At 46.8% G+C, this 17,167-nt stretch overlaps 2 protein-coding genes and 1 long non-coding RNA gene across 5 annotated transcripts in view; all 3 read left to right on the top strand.

Moving 5' to 3' along the window:
* The first annotated feature begins 12 nt into the window (after nucleotides 1-12).
* Nucleotides 13-5,106, top strand: LOC309647185. Its single transcript, XR_014255854.1, has 2 exons — nucleotides 13-380; nucleotides 726-5,106. It is a non-coding gene; the product is annotated as an uncharacterized lncRNA (long non-coding RNA).
* Nucleotides 5,107-7,192: 2,086 nt separating this feature from the next.
* Nucleotides 7,193-17,167, top strand: part of AUNIP (aurora kinase A and ninein interacting protein) — a 44,978-nt gene continuing 35,003 nt past the window's right edge. The window contains exons 1-2 of one of the 2 annotated variants that reach the window (XM_082434217.1): nucleotides 7,193-7,322; nucleotides 10,939-11,034. In XM_082434217.1, the coding sequence (XP_082290343.1) occupies nucleotides 7,265-7,322; nucleotides 10,939-11,034 (154 nt within the window). In that variant the 5' untranslated portion in view covers nucleotides 7,193-7,264. The remainder of the gene's footprint in view (nucleotides 7,323-10,938; nucleotides 11,035-17,167) is intronic. The other variant, XM_082434218.1, reaches the window with a different exon arrangement.
* PAQR7 (progestin and adipoQ receptor family member 7) lies at nucleotides 7,196-17,107 on the top strand. 2 transcript variants are annotated; one of them, XM_082434263.1, is made up of 3 exons: nucleotides 7,278-7,322; nucleotides 10,939-11,034; nucleotides 15,010-17,107. In XM_082434263.1, the coding sequence occupies exon 3, from the start codon at nucleotides 15,031-15,033 to the stop codon at nucleotides 16,081-16,083; it is 1,053 nt and encodes a 350-aa protein (XP_082290389.1). In that variant the 5' UTR covers nucleotides 7,278-7,322; nucleotides 10,939-11,034; nucleotides 15,010-15,030; the 3' UTR covers nucleotides 16,084-17,107. The 2 variants fall into 2 exon arrangements, with proteins under 2 accessions (XP_082290390.1, XP_082290389.1); XM_082434264.1 differs by lacking the exon at nucleotides 10,939-11,034 and having other exon boundaries at nucleotides 7,196-7,322.

Raw genomic sequence — 17,167 nt, forward strand, 5'->3', positions numbered from 1 at the left:
TTATTTTATTTATTTAGGCTGCACTGGGTCTTAGTTGCTGCACGCAGGATCTTCCTTGTGGCGTGTGGGCTTCTTAGCTGCGGCATGCAGACTCACTTGTGGCATGCATGTGGGATTTAGTTCCCTGACCAGGGATCGAACCCAGGCTCTCTGCATTGGGAGTGCAGAATCTGACCCACTGGACCACCAGCGAAGTCCCAAATGAGATAATTTAACAGTCCTGTGTCCCTTTGCTGAGCCTCAGTTTTCCAATTTGTAAATGGGTTAATAGCATTATCTGGATCAAAGGAGGTAGTTATGGCAACTGTTTAGCACATGGCTCTGCACACGGCAAGAGCTTAATAAACTACAGTTTTAAAAACAAGTCTAGGGCTTCCCTGGTGGCGCAGTGGTTGAGAATCTGCCTGCCAATGCAGGGGACACGGGTTCGAGCCCTGGTCTGGGAGGATCCCACATGCCGCGGAGCAACTAAGCCCGTGAGCCCCAACTACTGAGCCTGCGTGTCTGGAGCCTGTGCTCCGCAACATGAGAGGCCGCGACAGTGAGAGGCCCGCGCACTGCGATGAAGAGTGGCCCCCGCTCGCCGCAACTAGAGAAAGCCCTCGCACAGACACGAAAGACTCAACACAGCCAAAAATAAATAAATAAATAAATAAATAAGTCTTTAAAAAAAAAAAAATTAAATGTTTAAAAAAAAAAAAAAAAACAAGTCTAGGACAGAGCAGGTGTTTCAAAAATGGAAGCTGAATCCAAGACACCTTTCAAGTTTTTATTCACTATGATAGGATATATTTCATCACGTAGAATATAATCTCCATATTGTCCTTACTTGTTTTCATTTCCTAGAGCCTACCTGTTCTAAATGATTGGATTTTCTATGTCACTTTTCCTAAGCATAAGGGTAATGGGATTTAAGTAATTCTTGTATGTTTGTCTGAATATGTTGAAGTAAAGACCTGTTTCATCCTATTACATTATGATTATATACATTTTGTTATAATATAATAAAGAAATGTATGTTCCTCTAGTACACTGCAGTTGACAAACAACCTTCATATCCACTGTTTTATTTACTTCTCCTAACACCTCTGTCAGGTTGGTGTTATTATCTCCATCTTACAGGTAAAAAAACTTAGGCCCAGACAGCAGAAGCAAGAAGAACTATAATTCTGCAACCTGTGGAAGGAAAACCACATTCACAGAAAAACAGACAAAATGAAAAGGCAGAGGACTTTGTACCAGATGAAGGAAAAAGATAAAACCCCAGAAAAACAACTAAATGAAGTGGAGATAGGCAACCTTCCAGAAAAAGAATTCAGAATAATGATAGTGAAGATGATCCAGGACCTCGGAAAAAGAATGGAGGCAAAGATCAAGAAGATGCAAGAAATGTTTAACAAAGACCTAGAAGAATTAAAGAACAAACAAACAGAGATGAACAATATAATAACTGAAATGACAAATACACTAGAAGGAAACAGTAGCAGAATAACTGAGGCAGAAGACAGATAAGTGACCTGGAAGACAGAAAGGTGGAATTCACTGCCGTGGAACAGAATAAAGAAAAAAGAATGAAAAGAAATGAAGACAGCCTAAGAGACCTCTGGGACAACATTAAACACACCAACATTCACATTATAGGGGTCCCAGAAGGAGAAGAGAGAGAGAAGGGACCCGAGAAAATATTTGAAGAGATTATAGTCGAAAACTTCCCTAACATGGGAAAGGAAATAGCCACCCAAGTCCAGGAAGTGCAGAGAGTCCCAGGCAGGATAAACCCAAGGAGAAACACGCTGAGACACATAGTAATCAAACTGACAAAATTAAAGACAAAGAAAAATTATTGAAAGCAACAGGGAAAAATGACAACATACAAGGGACCTCCCAAAAGGTTAACAGCTGATTTCTCAGCAGAAACTCTACAAGCCAGAAGGGAGTGGCACAATATATTTAAAATGATGAAAGGGCAGAACCTACAACCAAGATTACTCTACCTGGCAAGGATCTCATTCAGATTCGATGGAGAAATCAAAAGATTTACAGACAAGCAAAAGCTAAGAGAATTCGGCACCACCAAACCAGCTCTACAACAAATGCTGAAGGAACTTCTCTAAGTGGGAAACACAAGAGAAGAAAAGGACCTACAAAAACAAACCCAAAACAATTAAGAAAATGGTACTAGGAACATACATATCGATAATTACCTTAAACGTGAATGGATTAAACGCTCCAACCAAAAGACACAGGCTTGCTGAATGGATACAAAAACAAGACCCATATATATGCTGTCTACAAGAGACCCATTTCAGACCTAGGGACACATACAGACTGAAAGTGAGGGGATGGAAAAAGATATTCCATGCAAATGGATATCAAAAGAAAGCTGGAGTAGCAATACTCATATCACATAAAATAGACTTTAAAATAAAGAATGTTACAAGAGACAAGGAAGGACATTACATAATGATCAAGGGATCAATCCAAGCAGAAGATATAACAATTATAAATATATATGCACCCAACATAGGCGCACCTCAATACATAAGGCAACTGCTAACATCTATAAAAGAGGAAATCGACAGTAACACAATAATAGTGGGGGACATTAACACCTCACTTACACCAATGGACAGATCATCCAGACAGGAAATTAATAAGGAAACACAAGCTTTAAATGACACAATAGACCAGATAGATTTAATTGATATTTATAGAACATTCCATCCAAAAACAGCAGATTACACTTTCTTCTTAAGTGTGCACAGAAAATTCTCCAGGATAGATCACATCTTGGGTCACAAATCAAGCCTTGGTAAATTTAAGAAAATTGAAATCATATCAAGCATCTTTTCTGACCACAACACTATGAGATTAGAAATCAATTATGGGAAAAAAAACATGAAAAACACAAACACATGGAGGCTAAACAATACGTTACTAAATAACCAAGAGATCACTGAAGAAATCAAAGAGGAAATCAAAAAATACCTAGAGACAAATGACAATGAAAACACGATGATCCAAAACCTATGGGATGTAGCAAAAGCAGTTCTAAGAGGGAAGTTTATAGCAATACAAGCCTACCTAAGAAACAAGAAAAATCTCTAATACACAATCTAACCTTACACCTAAAGGAACTAGGGAAAGAAGAACAAACAAAACCCAAAGTTAGTAGAAGGAAAGAAATCATAAAGATCAGAGCAGAAATAAATGAAATAGAAACAAAGAAAACAATAGCAAAGATCAATAAAACTAAAAGCTGGTTCTTTGAGAAGATAAACAAAATTGATAAACCTTCAGCCAGACTCATCAAGAAAAAGAGGGAGAGGACTCAAATCAATAAAATTAGAAATGAAAAAGGAGAAGTTACAACGGACACTGCAGAAATACAAAGCATCCTAAGAGACTACTACAAGCAACTCTATGCCAACAAAATGGACCACCTGGAAGAAATGGACAAATTCTTAGAAAGGTATAACCTTCCAAGACTGAACCAGGAAGAAACAGAAAATACGAACAGACCAATCACAAGTAATGAAATTGAAACTGTGATTAAAAATCTTCCAACAAACAAAAGTCCAGGACCAGATGGCTTCACAAGTGAATTCTATCAAACATTTAGAGAAGAGCTAACACCCATCCTTCTCAAACTCTTCCAAAAAATTGCAGAGGAAGGAACACTCCCAAACTCATTCTATGAGGCCACCAACGCCCTGATACCAAAACCAGACGAAGATATTACAACAAAAGAAAATTACAGACCGATAACACTCATGAATATAGATGCAAAAAATCCTCAACAAAATACTAGCAAACAGAATCCAACAACACATTAAAAGGATCATACACCATGATCAAGTGGGATTTATCCCAGGGATGCAAGGATTTTTCAATATACACAAATCAATCAATCTGATATACCATATTAACAAATTGAAGAATAAAAACCATATGATCCTCTCAATAGATGCAGAAAAAGCTTTTGACAAAATTCAACACGCATTTATGAGAAAAACTCTCCAGAAAGTGGGCATAGAGGGAACCTACCTCAACATAATAAAGGCCATATATGACCAACCCACAGCAAACATCATTCTCAATGGTGAAAAACTGAAAGCATTTCCTATAAGATCAGGAACAAGACTAGGATGTCCACTCTCACCACTATTATTCAACATAGTTTTGGAAGTCCTAACCACGGCAATCAGAGAAGAAAAAGAAAGAAAAGGAATACAAATTGGAAAAGAAGAAGTAAAACTGTCACTGTTTACAGATGACGTGATACTATACATAGTGAATCCTAAAGATGCCACCAGAAAATTGCTAGAGCTAATCAATGAATTTGGTAAGGTTGCAGGATACAAAATTAATGCTCAGAAATCTCTTCCATTCTTATACACTAACAACAAAAGATCAGAAAGAGAAATTAAGGAAACAATCCCATTCACCACTGCAACAAAAAGAATAAAATACCTAGGAATAAACCTACCTAAGGAGGTAAAAGACCTGTACTCAGAAAACTATAAGACACTGATGAAAGAAATCAAAGATGATACAAACAGATGGAGAGATATACCATGTTCTTGGATTGAAGAATCAATATTGTGAAAATGACTATACTACCCAAAGCAATCTACAGATTCAATGCAATCCCTCTCAAATTACCAATGGCATTTTTTACAGAACTAGACAAAAAAATCTTAAAATTTGTATGGAGACACAAAAGGTCCCAAATAGCCAAAGCAGTCTTGAGGGAAAAAAATGGAGCTGGAGGAATCAGACTCCCTGACTTCAGACTATACAACAAAGCTACAGTAATCAAGACAATATGGTACTGGCACAAAACAGAAATATAGATCAATGGAACAGGATAGAAAGCCCAGAGATAAACCCACGCACCTATGGTCAACTAACCTATGACAAAGGAGGCAAGGATATACAACAGAGAAAAGAGAGTCTCTTCAATAAGTGGTGCTGGGAAAACTGGACAGGTACATGTAAAAGAACACTACCTAACACCACACACAAAAATAAACTCAAAATGGATTAGAGACCTAAATGTAAGACTGGACACTATAAAACTCTTAGAGGAAAACATAGGAAGAACACTCTTTGACATAAATCACAGCAAGATCTTTTGTGACCCACCTCCTAGAGTAATGGAAATAAAAACAAAAATAAACAAATGGGACCTAATGAAACTTAAAAGCTTTTGGAAAGCAAAGGAAACTACAAACAAGACAAAAAGACAACCCTCAGAATGGGAGAAAATATTTGCAAACGAATCAGCGGACAAAGGATTAATCTCCAAAATATAAAAACAGCTCATGCAGCTCAATATTAAAAAAACAAACAATCCAATCCAAAAATGGGCAGAAGACCTAAATAGATATTTCTCCAAAGAAGACTTACAGATAGCCAAGAAGCACATGAAAAGCTGCTCAACATCACTAATTATTAGAGAAATGCAAATCAAAACTACAATGAGGTATCACCTCACACCAGTCAGAATGGCCATCATCAGAAAATCTACAAACAACAAATGCTGGAGAGGGTGTGGAGAAAAGGGAACCCTCTTGCACTGTTGGTGGGAATGTAAATTGATACAGCTACTATGGAGAATACGGAGGTTCCTTAAAAAACTGAAAATAGAATTACCATATGACCCAGCAACCCCACTACTGGGCATATACCCAGAGAAAACCATAATTCAAAAAGACACATGCACCCCAATGTTCATTGCAGCACTATTTACAATAGCCAAGTCATGGAGGCAATCTAAATGCCCACTGACAGACGAATGGATACAGAAGATGTGGTACATATATGCAATAGAATATTACTCAGCCATAAAAAGGAACGAAATTGGGTCATTTGTAGAGATGTGGATGGATCTAGAGACTGTCATACAGAGTGAAGTAAGTCAGAAAGAGAAAACAAATATTGTATATTAATGCATATATGTGGAACCTAGAAAAATGGTACAGATAAACTGGTTTGCAGGGCTGAAATAGAGACACAGATGTAGAGAACAAAAGTATGGACACCAAGGGGGGAAAGTGGCGGGGGGGTGGTGTGATGAATTGGGAGATTGGGATAGACATATACACACTAATATGTATGAAATAGATAGCTAATAAGAACCTGCTGTACAAAAAATTAAATAAAATTAAATTAAAAAATAAAATAACATAAAAATAAAAAATAAAAAGGAAAAAACCCCCAAAACTGAGGCCCAGAGAGAACAATGAGGAGCCTTGCCCAAAGTCACATGGTGAGTTGGGGTAACACCACCAGGACTTGGATCCTGTCATCAGGCCTGTGCCTCACAGCTGTCTCTCTGAACGGGCTCAGAGCTCCCTGAGGGCAAAGGGGCGTCCCTCCTAGACTGTCTTCTCTCAGCGGTCCATCCATCAGGCTGATGCTTCCAAGAAGGGTTGGGGTGTCTCCCCACTCTGCCCGGTCCAGGTCTTTGCACACCTGAGGAGCTGACAAGCCCTGCCATTGTTGGTCCAATATTTACTGAGGGCCTACTATGTGCAGGGATTCCTCACCCTTCAGGTGCTCCCACTCCTGCGGGGAGATGTTACACTAGGAGCAGAAAGGTGTTTCAATAGAAGTCCTAACTATGTGCCTTGGGCTGGGCATATCAGGCGAAGCTGCCCAAAGAAAGGGCTTTCGGTGGGAACTTGAATAAGTTACGGGAGCAGAGGTGGGGTGGAGCTCCCCAGGCAGAGAGATGAAGATGGGGAAGGTCAGGTGTGTCCCGACCAGAAGCATTCTAGAGAGGTGGGCTGTGTGGGTTTAAGTGGCTTCAGGGTTGGGCCGCACGCTCTCGCTGGGAAACTCGGGTGCTCCTGCTACAACTTGCCCCCTCCCTCTCAGGTCAGCCAGTTCCAGACTCCGAAGAAGCTCGTGGCTCGAGGCGGCCGGAAGTGGAAACCGCTCAGCTGGAGCGCCTGCTGAGCAACGACTTCTGCTCTCTGAGCCTCAGAGTTCCCATCAGCACGTAAACCACAGGAACTCCCAAGACTGTCGTCACCGGTGTGGGTGACCACTTTCGCCTCCGCGTGCAACACGTGGACGTCATTGGGTAGAGGCTGCTGGCGCCCGGCCAGGCGGGCGCGGTGGGCGGGCGGCGGCCTAGTCCTGGGCCCCGAGCCCTAAGCGAAGGCCCGCTGCCGCCCGCCGCCGCCCCGCCCTCCCCCGGCTCGGGGCGGAGCCTCCGCCGGGCCGCCCCTTTATCTGCCCGCTTGCAGCCGGGATGCCGAGGGCCGTCGGGTCGCAGTCGGGCCTCCTTTTGCAACTCGGTTCGGTCGCAGGTACGGGGCTGGGGGAAAAGTGGGAGGGGCGGGCGGCAGGCAGAGGAGGCGCTCCCCGCGGGGCGGAGCGCGGGGAGCTGTGTGCAGCGGAAACTCGGGGCTAGGTGAGTTGGGGGCACTTGGGGAGGGAGTGGGAGGCTGACAGCGGGGATCGGCTGGAGTGGGGCGCCACTGAGGAGGGACTGGAGCAGGAAGGAGGAGCGGAGCTGGAGGGGGAGAGTCTCAGGGAGGAGTGGGAGGAGACGGGAGGAGACTGGAGGAGAGGGGCCATCAGAGCCGGAGGGAAGCGCATCTGTGAGGGAGTGAACAGAGGGGCGAGCTGGCCTGGGAGGGCCGTGGTGTCTTGGAAGAGAATAGGCACGGAGCACGCTCCTTCCACTGAAGGAGGAATCTAGTGAGATTCTGGGGGCAAAAAGGGGCGTGAGTACCTGGAACTGGGTGATGTGAGGGGCTCCCAGTTGGGAAACCGGAAACAGTGGTAAGAGCGCTGCTGGGGTCAGAGGGGCTCTTGCTCCAAAGCAGTTTAGGTCCCGTGGGAGGGGGAGGCCTCCTTTGGAGTCGGGAGAGCATGAGGTTTCCTCCTACTCAGTGAGGGAAGCACTTGCCTCAAGACTATAGGCTTTGAGGACCTCTAGAGGTTTCCCTGGGGCATGCCACCGGCCCACCCCTCCACTCCGCCCCAAGCCTGGCGGGAGTGAGAGGTCAGGCCAAGGCTGGGGAGTTTAAGAGTTAGATGTATTCTCAGGGCCTGGCTGGCTGCTCCTAGGTGGATGTCCCATTAGAGAGGGACCCAGCCTCCCATCATGTGACTTGTGCCACCGCTGAGCCCCTTGGTGATAGGCTGCTTTTCCCCAGCCTCAGTTTCCCTGCCAAGAGGTCAGTGGTGAAACTGGTCAGTGGTAAAACCCAGGTCCCTTTTCTGTCCCCCTGGGCTGGACAATTGTACCTAGCTCACCCAACCTCTCTGGGCCTGCTTTCCTCCACCAGGTGCTTCCTTTTCCTCAGAACAGTCCTGAGTCTGAGATCCTAGGAATTCCTTTAAGAGTGATTTATTTCATGCTGATCACACTTTTCAGTACAAATGGAAGTCCAAAGTGCAGTTACAAAAAACAAAAGCGTTTTCTGTTCAGTTTTGGAAGACATGGAGGAACTTTTTCTTTAAACACATTGGGCAGAACTGGGGAATTGGTTTGCATTGAGGGAGGTGACCCAGTTGCTGAGATATCAAGAAGCCAGCCAGGGATGAAAACTTTGCTTGTACAATCTGTGGCCACCCACTGGGTGCCTGGGAGTTGACCACAGCAGATGAAGGGCAAGAGCACTGGTTTTGGAGTAAGATGTGCTCTGCCTTCCTGCCTCTCTCTGGGGCTGTGACACCAGCTTAGCCACAGGTTCAAAGAGTTGCTGAGAGGGAGAGGTGAAATGTTTGTAAAAGTTCTTTGTAAACAGCAAGCCACTGTAAATTATTAATGTTAATGCCTAGTCTTATTAATAATATTTCAGGCTCTGCCATATTGTGTCATCCTTGTCAGGACCCCTCAAAAGGGTTTACCTCTGACAGCCCCATTGTTAACACTGGTCTGGCTTTTTTGTTATTTTTATCTAATGAGGTTAAACTCTGCCTTTCATGGCAAGATAAAGTTGTCTTTAAGGGAGTTGCTGAAACATCAGGGCCCAGAGAAGCAACAATGAATATTTTGCATGCCAGGAAGCAGGCAAAAGAGGAAGTAGAATTATAATCAAATGATACTTAAAAGACTTAGGTGTTATTTAGTTAGGCTATTAAGCTCCAAATGGGCAGGGTATTAATACCCTTAGGGGTTACCCTTAGCTGTTAATTAGCTGACTATTAGTTCTATGAGGGCGGTGTTTTAACTGCTTTGTTCACTGCGGAAGCTTCAGCTCTTTACACACAGTAAGCCTAAAACAAATATTGCTGGAATGTCTCAGGGACTGAAGGGCCGTTTGAAGTCATTGGTGAATTCACTCTGTCCTTTGACATTTGGAGAAACAGGGCCAAGAGCGGAAGGGACTTGTCCAGGGTCACACTGGGATTGAGTGGCTGAGTCAGGACTAGAATCCAACAAAGATAATGGAGCCTATGCTGTGCCAGAGCCAACACCTAGCTAGCATCTGTGACTTTGTTTTGCTTGAGGTAGCTATTATTATCCTCCGATTTCAAATGAAGAAACAGGCCCAGAGAGTTAAAGGGACTTTAGCAAAGTCACACAGCTGGTAAGTTCCAGACCTGAAATCCCATCCTCACATAAAAATGGGGACCTGGGTTCTCTTGAAATATCTGCCCGAGGTGAGTGGTAGATGCCCTCCCTGGGGGGAGCAGCTCTCTCCAGTTCTCCATGGTTACCACCTGGGTGGCTTCTCTCTGGGCTGGATTTTGCTGGGCCCAAGGGCATTTCATTTGTGTGGGTGAGCCCTGTCAGGGCAGGGAGCCTGTCTGCCTTGTTCACCATGTGCCCCAGCCTTGCAGCCTTGTGCCTGGCATATAGTAAGCACTGAGTAAAATCTGTGGAATGGGTATAACGCAGGGCTCTCCCACTCCAAAGCCTATTCACTACCCCATCCCCACAACTTGGTCTGCTGTTTTGCCCCCAGAGGTATCAGGGGGAGACCAGGAGGAACTAGGGGTGGCAAGCCTTGGTTGAGGAAGGAGGTGAGGAGGTTGACCTTGAGTTTAGAAAAGGGGAATGTGAATTGGGAGGGCTGGGGAGGTAGGAGAGGAGAAGAGGAAGGTGCTGCTCAGATTGACAGAAGAATTCCCACCTGGGCCCTGGAGATCCCAGTTCTGAAGTTCAGCCAACCCAGGAGCCTCCCAAACCTGCAAGACAGGCCCCAACCAGGCCACAGGCCTCTTGCATTACCTGCTAGCACAGTCTACCCCCTCTACCCTCCTGCTCCGGGATGGGGCTCCTGGGGCTGCTGAGCTTGAGGCCCTTTTCTCTGGGGATTTTACTTCCTAGCCACTTCTCTTGGGTCAGTGGGCAAGTGCAAATCTTCAGAGTCCTGTGAATCCAGAGAGGTTACTCTGAATAGTCTTTTCTGAGAACACTTTAATTATTAAACTCCAACCAAATTTCCCTGGTCCCTAAATGCATCCTCAGAGAAAGGTAAAGATTTAAAGAGACAGATAACTTTCTAAGGCCTCCAAATCCAGTGGAGCCAGCTATCGAGGGCTAAAAGGGACCGAGTTTTTTAGAGAACCCCAAGCAAATTTTTCAAGCTGGAAATATTTTAAGTACTAATACTCAGGCTGGGGATATTTCAAATACTACTACTCTTAATAATAATAATTACTACTACTCTTAGTAATTAATACTAATACTAGGAATCATTTATTGAATCCCTAAACAGTGCTAAAACTGTTCTCATAAATTTAATCTTTGTAGCAATCTATGAGGTAGATAATATAATTCTTATGTGGGAGCTGAGGATCAGAGAAGGTAAGTCACTTGTCTTAGGTCACACAGCTAGTATGTTATGGAATCAGGAGTCAAACCTGGTTTGTCCAAATCTGAAGTCCATCTCGTTCACGAGCCTTTATAGTGTCTCTTTTCTCCTTGGTTCCTAACTTCCTTTCATTGTGATTCCCACTGAGTAGAGGACAGAAGCCAGTCAAGTTTGCCTCACATTCATGAACCAGGCCCTGGACACCTGGTCTCAGCCCAGCTTTGCCCACCTTGCTGTGTGATCTTGGGTAAGTCACAACATTTCAGCTAGCCCTCGGTTTCCCCAAATGTTTCATGCCAAGGTTAACCACGAGCTTCCTTCTGCAGCTGAGGCCTGGCTAGGGATGCAGAGTTTAGCCTGGATTTGACCAACGTGGGAGTGGTGATGGAGGGAGGCGAGAGGGTGGAGGTTGTCTTTAGCCCCACCCTCTGGTGACATCACACCCTCTGGTGACATCACACAAGACCCCTACAGTCCCTGGAAGCCCCACCCCTAGTGACCCTCACCTGTGGAAGTGCCACCCAGTGCTTGGCATCTGGCGAATTTGCCCTGTTCCACAGCAGAAGTCATCAGCCCCCAGGTTCAAGAGAAATCCTTAGGTAACCCGTGCAATTAGGGAGACTTGGAGGGGGGGCCATGGAGGTGTACTGGATTGGGGTGGGATGCCTGGAAAAGCCAGGTTCTGGCAGCCTGGTGGGCAGACTACTCAAAGGATGCCCTGAGGGTGCCCTCTGAATACTCACCCTCATCCTTCTGGCTCTTGCTAGACTCCTGCCCCTGCTTCTTTCCCCTGGATCCAGGGCCCCTTTCCATGGAGTCAGGAGATGGGAACTAACTCTGAAAATAGAGCTATTCAAATGGAATGGGGCCACTGGTCTAAAGGTCTAAAGGAAATAGGGCAACTGGACCTCTGTCATCCCAGTATGCAACCTCTGGGTTCTGTGCTTAGGGCCCACTGTGTCTGGGGGAGAGGAAGGACTGCGAGTGAGCTATCACCCACCTGAGGAGGTAGCTGTGAGCCAGGGCTTCATTGGTGCAGAGAGAGTGGGTAACTGGTAACTGGGTGAGTCTGAGGTCCCTGGATGCAAGTCAGTTGCTAGAAGCCTAAGGAAATAATTTACGGGAAAGGACCTGGTTGCCTGCTTTAGACCAGTGTTTTCCAAAGTAGTTCTTTGGGATGCAGTTAGGTGTGACAAGAAGCAGGGCAGCAGGAGTGGCTGAGAGTATCTGCGCTCTGCAGTCGGGGAGCTGGGTCTGGATCCTGGCTCCATCTCTCTCTCCCTCTCTCTCTTTCTCTCCTTCTCTCTCTCTCTCTGTGTATGGCCTTAGCTAAGGAGCTCCAACCTCTCTGAATTTCACTCAACAACAAAATGGGCACAGTAATACCTACCTCACAGGCTAGTTATGAGAATTAATTGCAACAAGGCTATGAAGAGTGAGCATATAGTAAACACTTACTACATTTCAGCTAGCTTTATAATATAATCATTACTGGGAAAGGAATCCTTGGTCATGTAAGCTTGGCAAATGTAGGTTCAACAAAGTGAAGCAGGCTTCTTTGGTGCAGACCTTCTCCGAGCCTTTAATATGCTGTTATGACTTGGGAAGTTCTAAGAGTGGGATGTGGAGCATCGGACTGGACTTAACAGATCACAGGGACTCAGGAACTAAGGCACCATCGAATGTCATCACTCCCTGGTCTTTGCCTTCATGGTGGAATGGAAACATGGCTGGATTGGGCAACTCTGGGGAAGGCCTTGCTGTCTCTGGGCTCTTGTTTTCTCAATGTAAAACAAAAGAGCTGCGAGATGCTTTCAGAGGCCTTTTCTGGTCCCCTGAGGTTCTGAGTTGGGAAGACAAAGTTGTAGACAAGGGTAGAGGCCAGACTGTTGAGGCTAAAGCCCTGTCTCTTGGGGAAGAGAAGAAATCCAGTGCTGGCTCCTCAACCAGCAAGTGGGCCAGGGGAGTTCTTATGCTCTGGACAGAAGTGGCCCCACTAATTAGTTCATCAGCAAGGTCTGCTTCCTAAACCTGCCAGGCTGTCTGGGAATAGAAAGTAGTGGTGTAATGACATTTAATTCTTTCCTCCCTACCAGACGAGGAAAGGCCAGAGACCAGAGCTGACTCCAGAATGTAATGCAGGAGGAGCTCAGGGATGCAAATCAGGCTCGGGATGTGGAGGAGTGTGGGCTGGGGGCTTGTCTTGATGTCGCCTTTGCATAGCAAGCACATTGCATTTACTTGGACCATGTGCGAATTATTGGGTGGCTTTGGGGGTGATCACGGTGCTGCTGGTGGCGGGGAACTTGAGTGCAGATCTTATTGCCACTTAGAATGACTGGTGCAAAGGAAGTTGCAATAAATATCTGATGAATGATGGACAGAGTACATCTGGCTGCTGAGTCCAATAAGCTTCTTGGGGGAGAATCTGAGGGAGGGGGGTTGTCTGTCTAGCTAGTTGTCTGGCTCGTTTTTCAACAGATATTTGATTTAATGAATGAAACAGTGAATAATGATAAGCCTGAATTAAGCAATTGGTACCAGGCAAAAGCAGTATATAATTATGAAATGATTAATAGTACTTGCCACCTTGTTTTGCAAAGGGCAGTTTAAGGAAGTGGATAAGATTGCAAACTGAGTTTATATCATGCCTCTGCCACTTCCTAGGCAGGGTACTTAACTTCTCTGTGCCTCAGTTTCCTTATCTGAAAAATGGGCATAATGATAATACCTATCTGATAGGGTGCTATGATGATTAAATGAGTCAAATATGCATAAAGTGCTTAAGACACTGACACATAGCACATGCTGTGTAAGCATTTGCTATGCTTTGTTTTCCTCTCTATGACCTCTACCATATCATGAAGTTCCTGAAGGCAGGGATCAAATTCTTGTCCACTCTCCAGCCCACCCCCACCTTTGGGATCCGGCACAGGACATGAGGCAGAGAAAGGGCTCAGTAAGTGTTTGCTAAATGAATGAATGAATGAATGTGTTTTAAATGCTAAATTGTATAACCCATTATAGATCTCCCACAGGGAGAAGTGAGGGGGCATTAAGGAAGTCCCCTGGAGGTGGCAGCTTGTACTGGTTTTAAAGGATTTCAGTAGAGGGAAAGGAAGTTGGCACAGGGTCTGACATTTGGGTTAGGTGGGAAATGAGGGTCGGAGCAGGTCATGGGGTCTTGAATGCCAGGTGAGGGGTTAGATTGGATTTATTTGCAATTAGCAATGGTGGAAGGGCTGGAGAGGGGAACTTTTGAGTGAGGGTGTGGCTGAGGGAAAGGGCTGTTTTTATAGGATCAGTTGTTACTAGGGACTTTCGGGAAAAAAGTGGCTTTTCAAGTTGGGCCTTGAAGGCTATGAAGTATTATCAGGATGCTATTATGTTGTTTTTTCATTCAACAAACATTGAGCACCAGCTACCTGCTAAGCACCAGGGGTTCACAAAATAATAAGACAAACTGCCTGCCCTGGAGGAGCTCGCACTAACAATTTAATGCCCGTAAGAAGTATTATAATGGTCAAAGGATTGTAGGCACTCAAGTTAGAGGGGTCATCATTGGAGGACCTCCAGGGAAAGTGTCACAGAAGAAATGGGTTTTGAGGGATGAATAGGAGTTTGCCAGATGGGCAAGATGAGGTAAATGGCTCAGATGGAGGGAACAGCTTGTGCAGAGCTATAGACACATGAAACATCAGGCCCACGGTTTTGATGAGGCTGTGGCTGGAAGTGAAGTGCACTGTGGTTGAGTAATAAGGCTAGGAAAGGTAGTAGGGACCAGATCATGTAGGGTGATGTAGGGTCAATGGCAGACCCTGGCCACTCTGAAGGAGCTAAAGGTAGAGGCAGCAGGTCTGTTAGCAAGGTCATTCTCAGGTAAACACTGATGGCAGCATGAACACAGGAGAAAACAATGAGGGTTGCTGTATGGAGCCTGGACTGGAAAGAAGTAGGATGACATAGTGAGCCTCTTTAACACATGCCTCAAACATTTACTGAACACCTACTATGTGCCAGGCACTGTTCTAGGCACTTGGGATACATCAGGGAGAAGAACAATCATGAGTCAGAGCTGAGCTCTCCCTTAGGACAACTTCTCTCCTCTTAAACTCAGTGTAGGGATAAGGGGGTGGGGAAGAGCACAGCCCCCCAACTGCTGCTCACGGGGCAGGAGGGTGAGGACACCAGCCCCCTGACCTTGTTCGGGCCTCTCTCCCAGCTCCTCGCCCCACCCACAGCCATGGCCACAATGGTGGCCCAGAAGCTCAGCCACCTCCTGCCCAGTTTGCGGCAGGTCCACCAGATGCCTCGGCCGTCTGTGCAGCCAGAGCCTGTGTTCACAGTGGACCGAGCCGAGGTGCCGCCCCTCTTCTGGAAGCCATACATCTATGTGGGCTACCGGCCACTGCATCGGACCTGGCGCTTCTACTTCCGCACACTGTTCCAGCAGCACAACGAGGCGGTGAACGTCTGGACCCACCTGCTGGCGGCCCTGGTGCTGCTGCTGCGGCTGGCCATCTTTGTGGGGACCGTGGACTTCTGGGGAGACCTGCACGCCCTGCCCCTCTTCATCATCGTCCTCACCTCCTTCACCTACCTCTCCCTCAGTGCCTTGGCTCACCTCCTGCAGGCCAAGTCCGAGTTCTGGCATTACAGCTTCTTCTTCCTGGACTACGTGGGTGTGGCCGTGTACCAGTTTGGCAGCGCCCTGGCACACTTCTACTACGCCATTGAGCCCGCCTGGCATGCCCAGGTGCAGACCTTTTACCTGCCCATGGCTGCCTTTCTCGCCTGGCTTTCCTGCGCTGGCTCCTGCTACAACAAGTACATCCAGAAGCCTGGCCTGCTGGGCCGCACTTGCCAGGAGGTGCCCTCGGCGCTGGCCTACGCACTGGACATCAGCCCCGTGGTGCACCGCATCCTCGTGTCCCCCAACCCTGCCATGGACGACCCGGCTCTTCTCTACCACAAATGCCAGGTGGTCTTCTTTCTGCTGGCTGCCACTTTCTTCTCTGCCTTCATGCCTGAGCGCTGGTTCCCTGGCAGCTGCCACGTCTTTGGGCAGGGCCACCAGCTCTTCCATGTCTTCTTGGTGCTGTGCACGCTGGCTCAGCTGGAGGCCGTGACGCTGGACTACGAGGCCCGGCGGCCCATCTATGAGCCTCTGCACGCCCGCTGGCCCCAAAACTTCTCCGGCCTCTTCTTGCTTACTGTAGGCAGCAGCATCCTCACTGCATTCCTTCTGAGCCAGCTGGTACGGCGCAAACTCAATCTCGATCGGAAGACCCAGTGAAGGGGGTGGCAGCTGGTAGGGAGGGAGGTATAGTGGGGGCCCAAGGGTCCGGGCTTGGCTCCAGATGGGAACAAGGCCTGGTAAAATTGCTTGTGTCTGGCCCGCGGTGACTTCTGTGCGCACACCTCAGCTGCCAAGGGGGGCACTGGCCAGTCCTTGGATTTGAGGATTGGCTGGAGCTGCTGGGGTCCACTTCAGGGCCTGCCCCAGCCCCCTGCCCTGGGAGAGGGAAAGAGAAAGATGTGGGCTACCCTGGTTTGCCTCCCCCCATTGCCTCTCACTTAGGGGTGAGGATAGAGGATCAGCTGGGGCCAAGACCCTGGCCTGGGCCTTCCAGATTATCTGGGAGGGGGTGAAGTTGGGATTTAGGTCAGAGTCAGATCTGAGCTGAGAGACAGGGAAAGCATCAGCAGCTGCCCTCTACCCAGATTTCACTGGTGGATAGGGAAAGGACAGGCCCAAAATGTGTGCAGGATCTTACCATTCTTGAACCCCAGCCTGAAGTTTTGGTGCTGCAGAGAGCCCCCAAAGATAGAAGATTGTGCCAGGTAGAAATGGATCCCATCCGGTGCCCCATACCTCTTCAGTCACTGTCCCAGACAGTGAGCCCTGACCCTCCTAGCTCTGGCCTCAATGTCCCACACACCCTGTTCCCAGTGTCTTTCCTGGTTCCCTTGTTCATGATTCAGTATTTATCCATTTAGTGTTTCTTGGGCCTCTGCTCAGAGGCAGGCCACTGACTGGGCTCCGTGGATCAATGCAGGATGGTAAAGGCTTTAATATCAGAATGAACCGTCAGGGGAAGCACTGAGGAGGGAATAATTAGTGTTGCCTGGGACCCTCAGGGTCTTGGGTTGGGAAGGGTGAATAGGAGTTTACACGTGGAGAAGAGGAAGGGCATTCCAGGTAGAGGGAAAAACTTGTCCAAAGGCCAAGAGGTATGGAAGGAGGAGTTCACTGCGGCTGGAGTTAGGAGTGGTCTGGACTCTGATGTCCTGGATGCAATAAAGTGACTGTGATAAGAGCTGCCTCTTTGCTTTTTGTCTCCTATCCTAGAGAGGGAGCCCTGGTGCCCCTTGAACCT

The sequence above is a fragment of the Balaenoptera physalus genome (assembly GCF_965194825.1).
Source record: "Balaenoptera physalus genome assembly, chromosome: 1".
Classification (NCBI taxonomy): Eukaryota; Metazoa; Chordata; class Mammalia; order Artiodactyla; family Balaenopteridae; genus Balaenoptera; species Balaenoptera physalus.

Bases quoted from the DNA above. Each gene is read 5' to 3' on its own strand.
- PAQR7 (XM_082434264.1), top strand. From the start codon at position 15,031: ATGGCCACAATGGTGGCCCAGAAGCTCAGCCACCTCCTGCCCAGTTTG.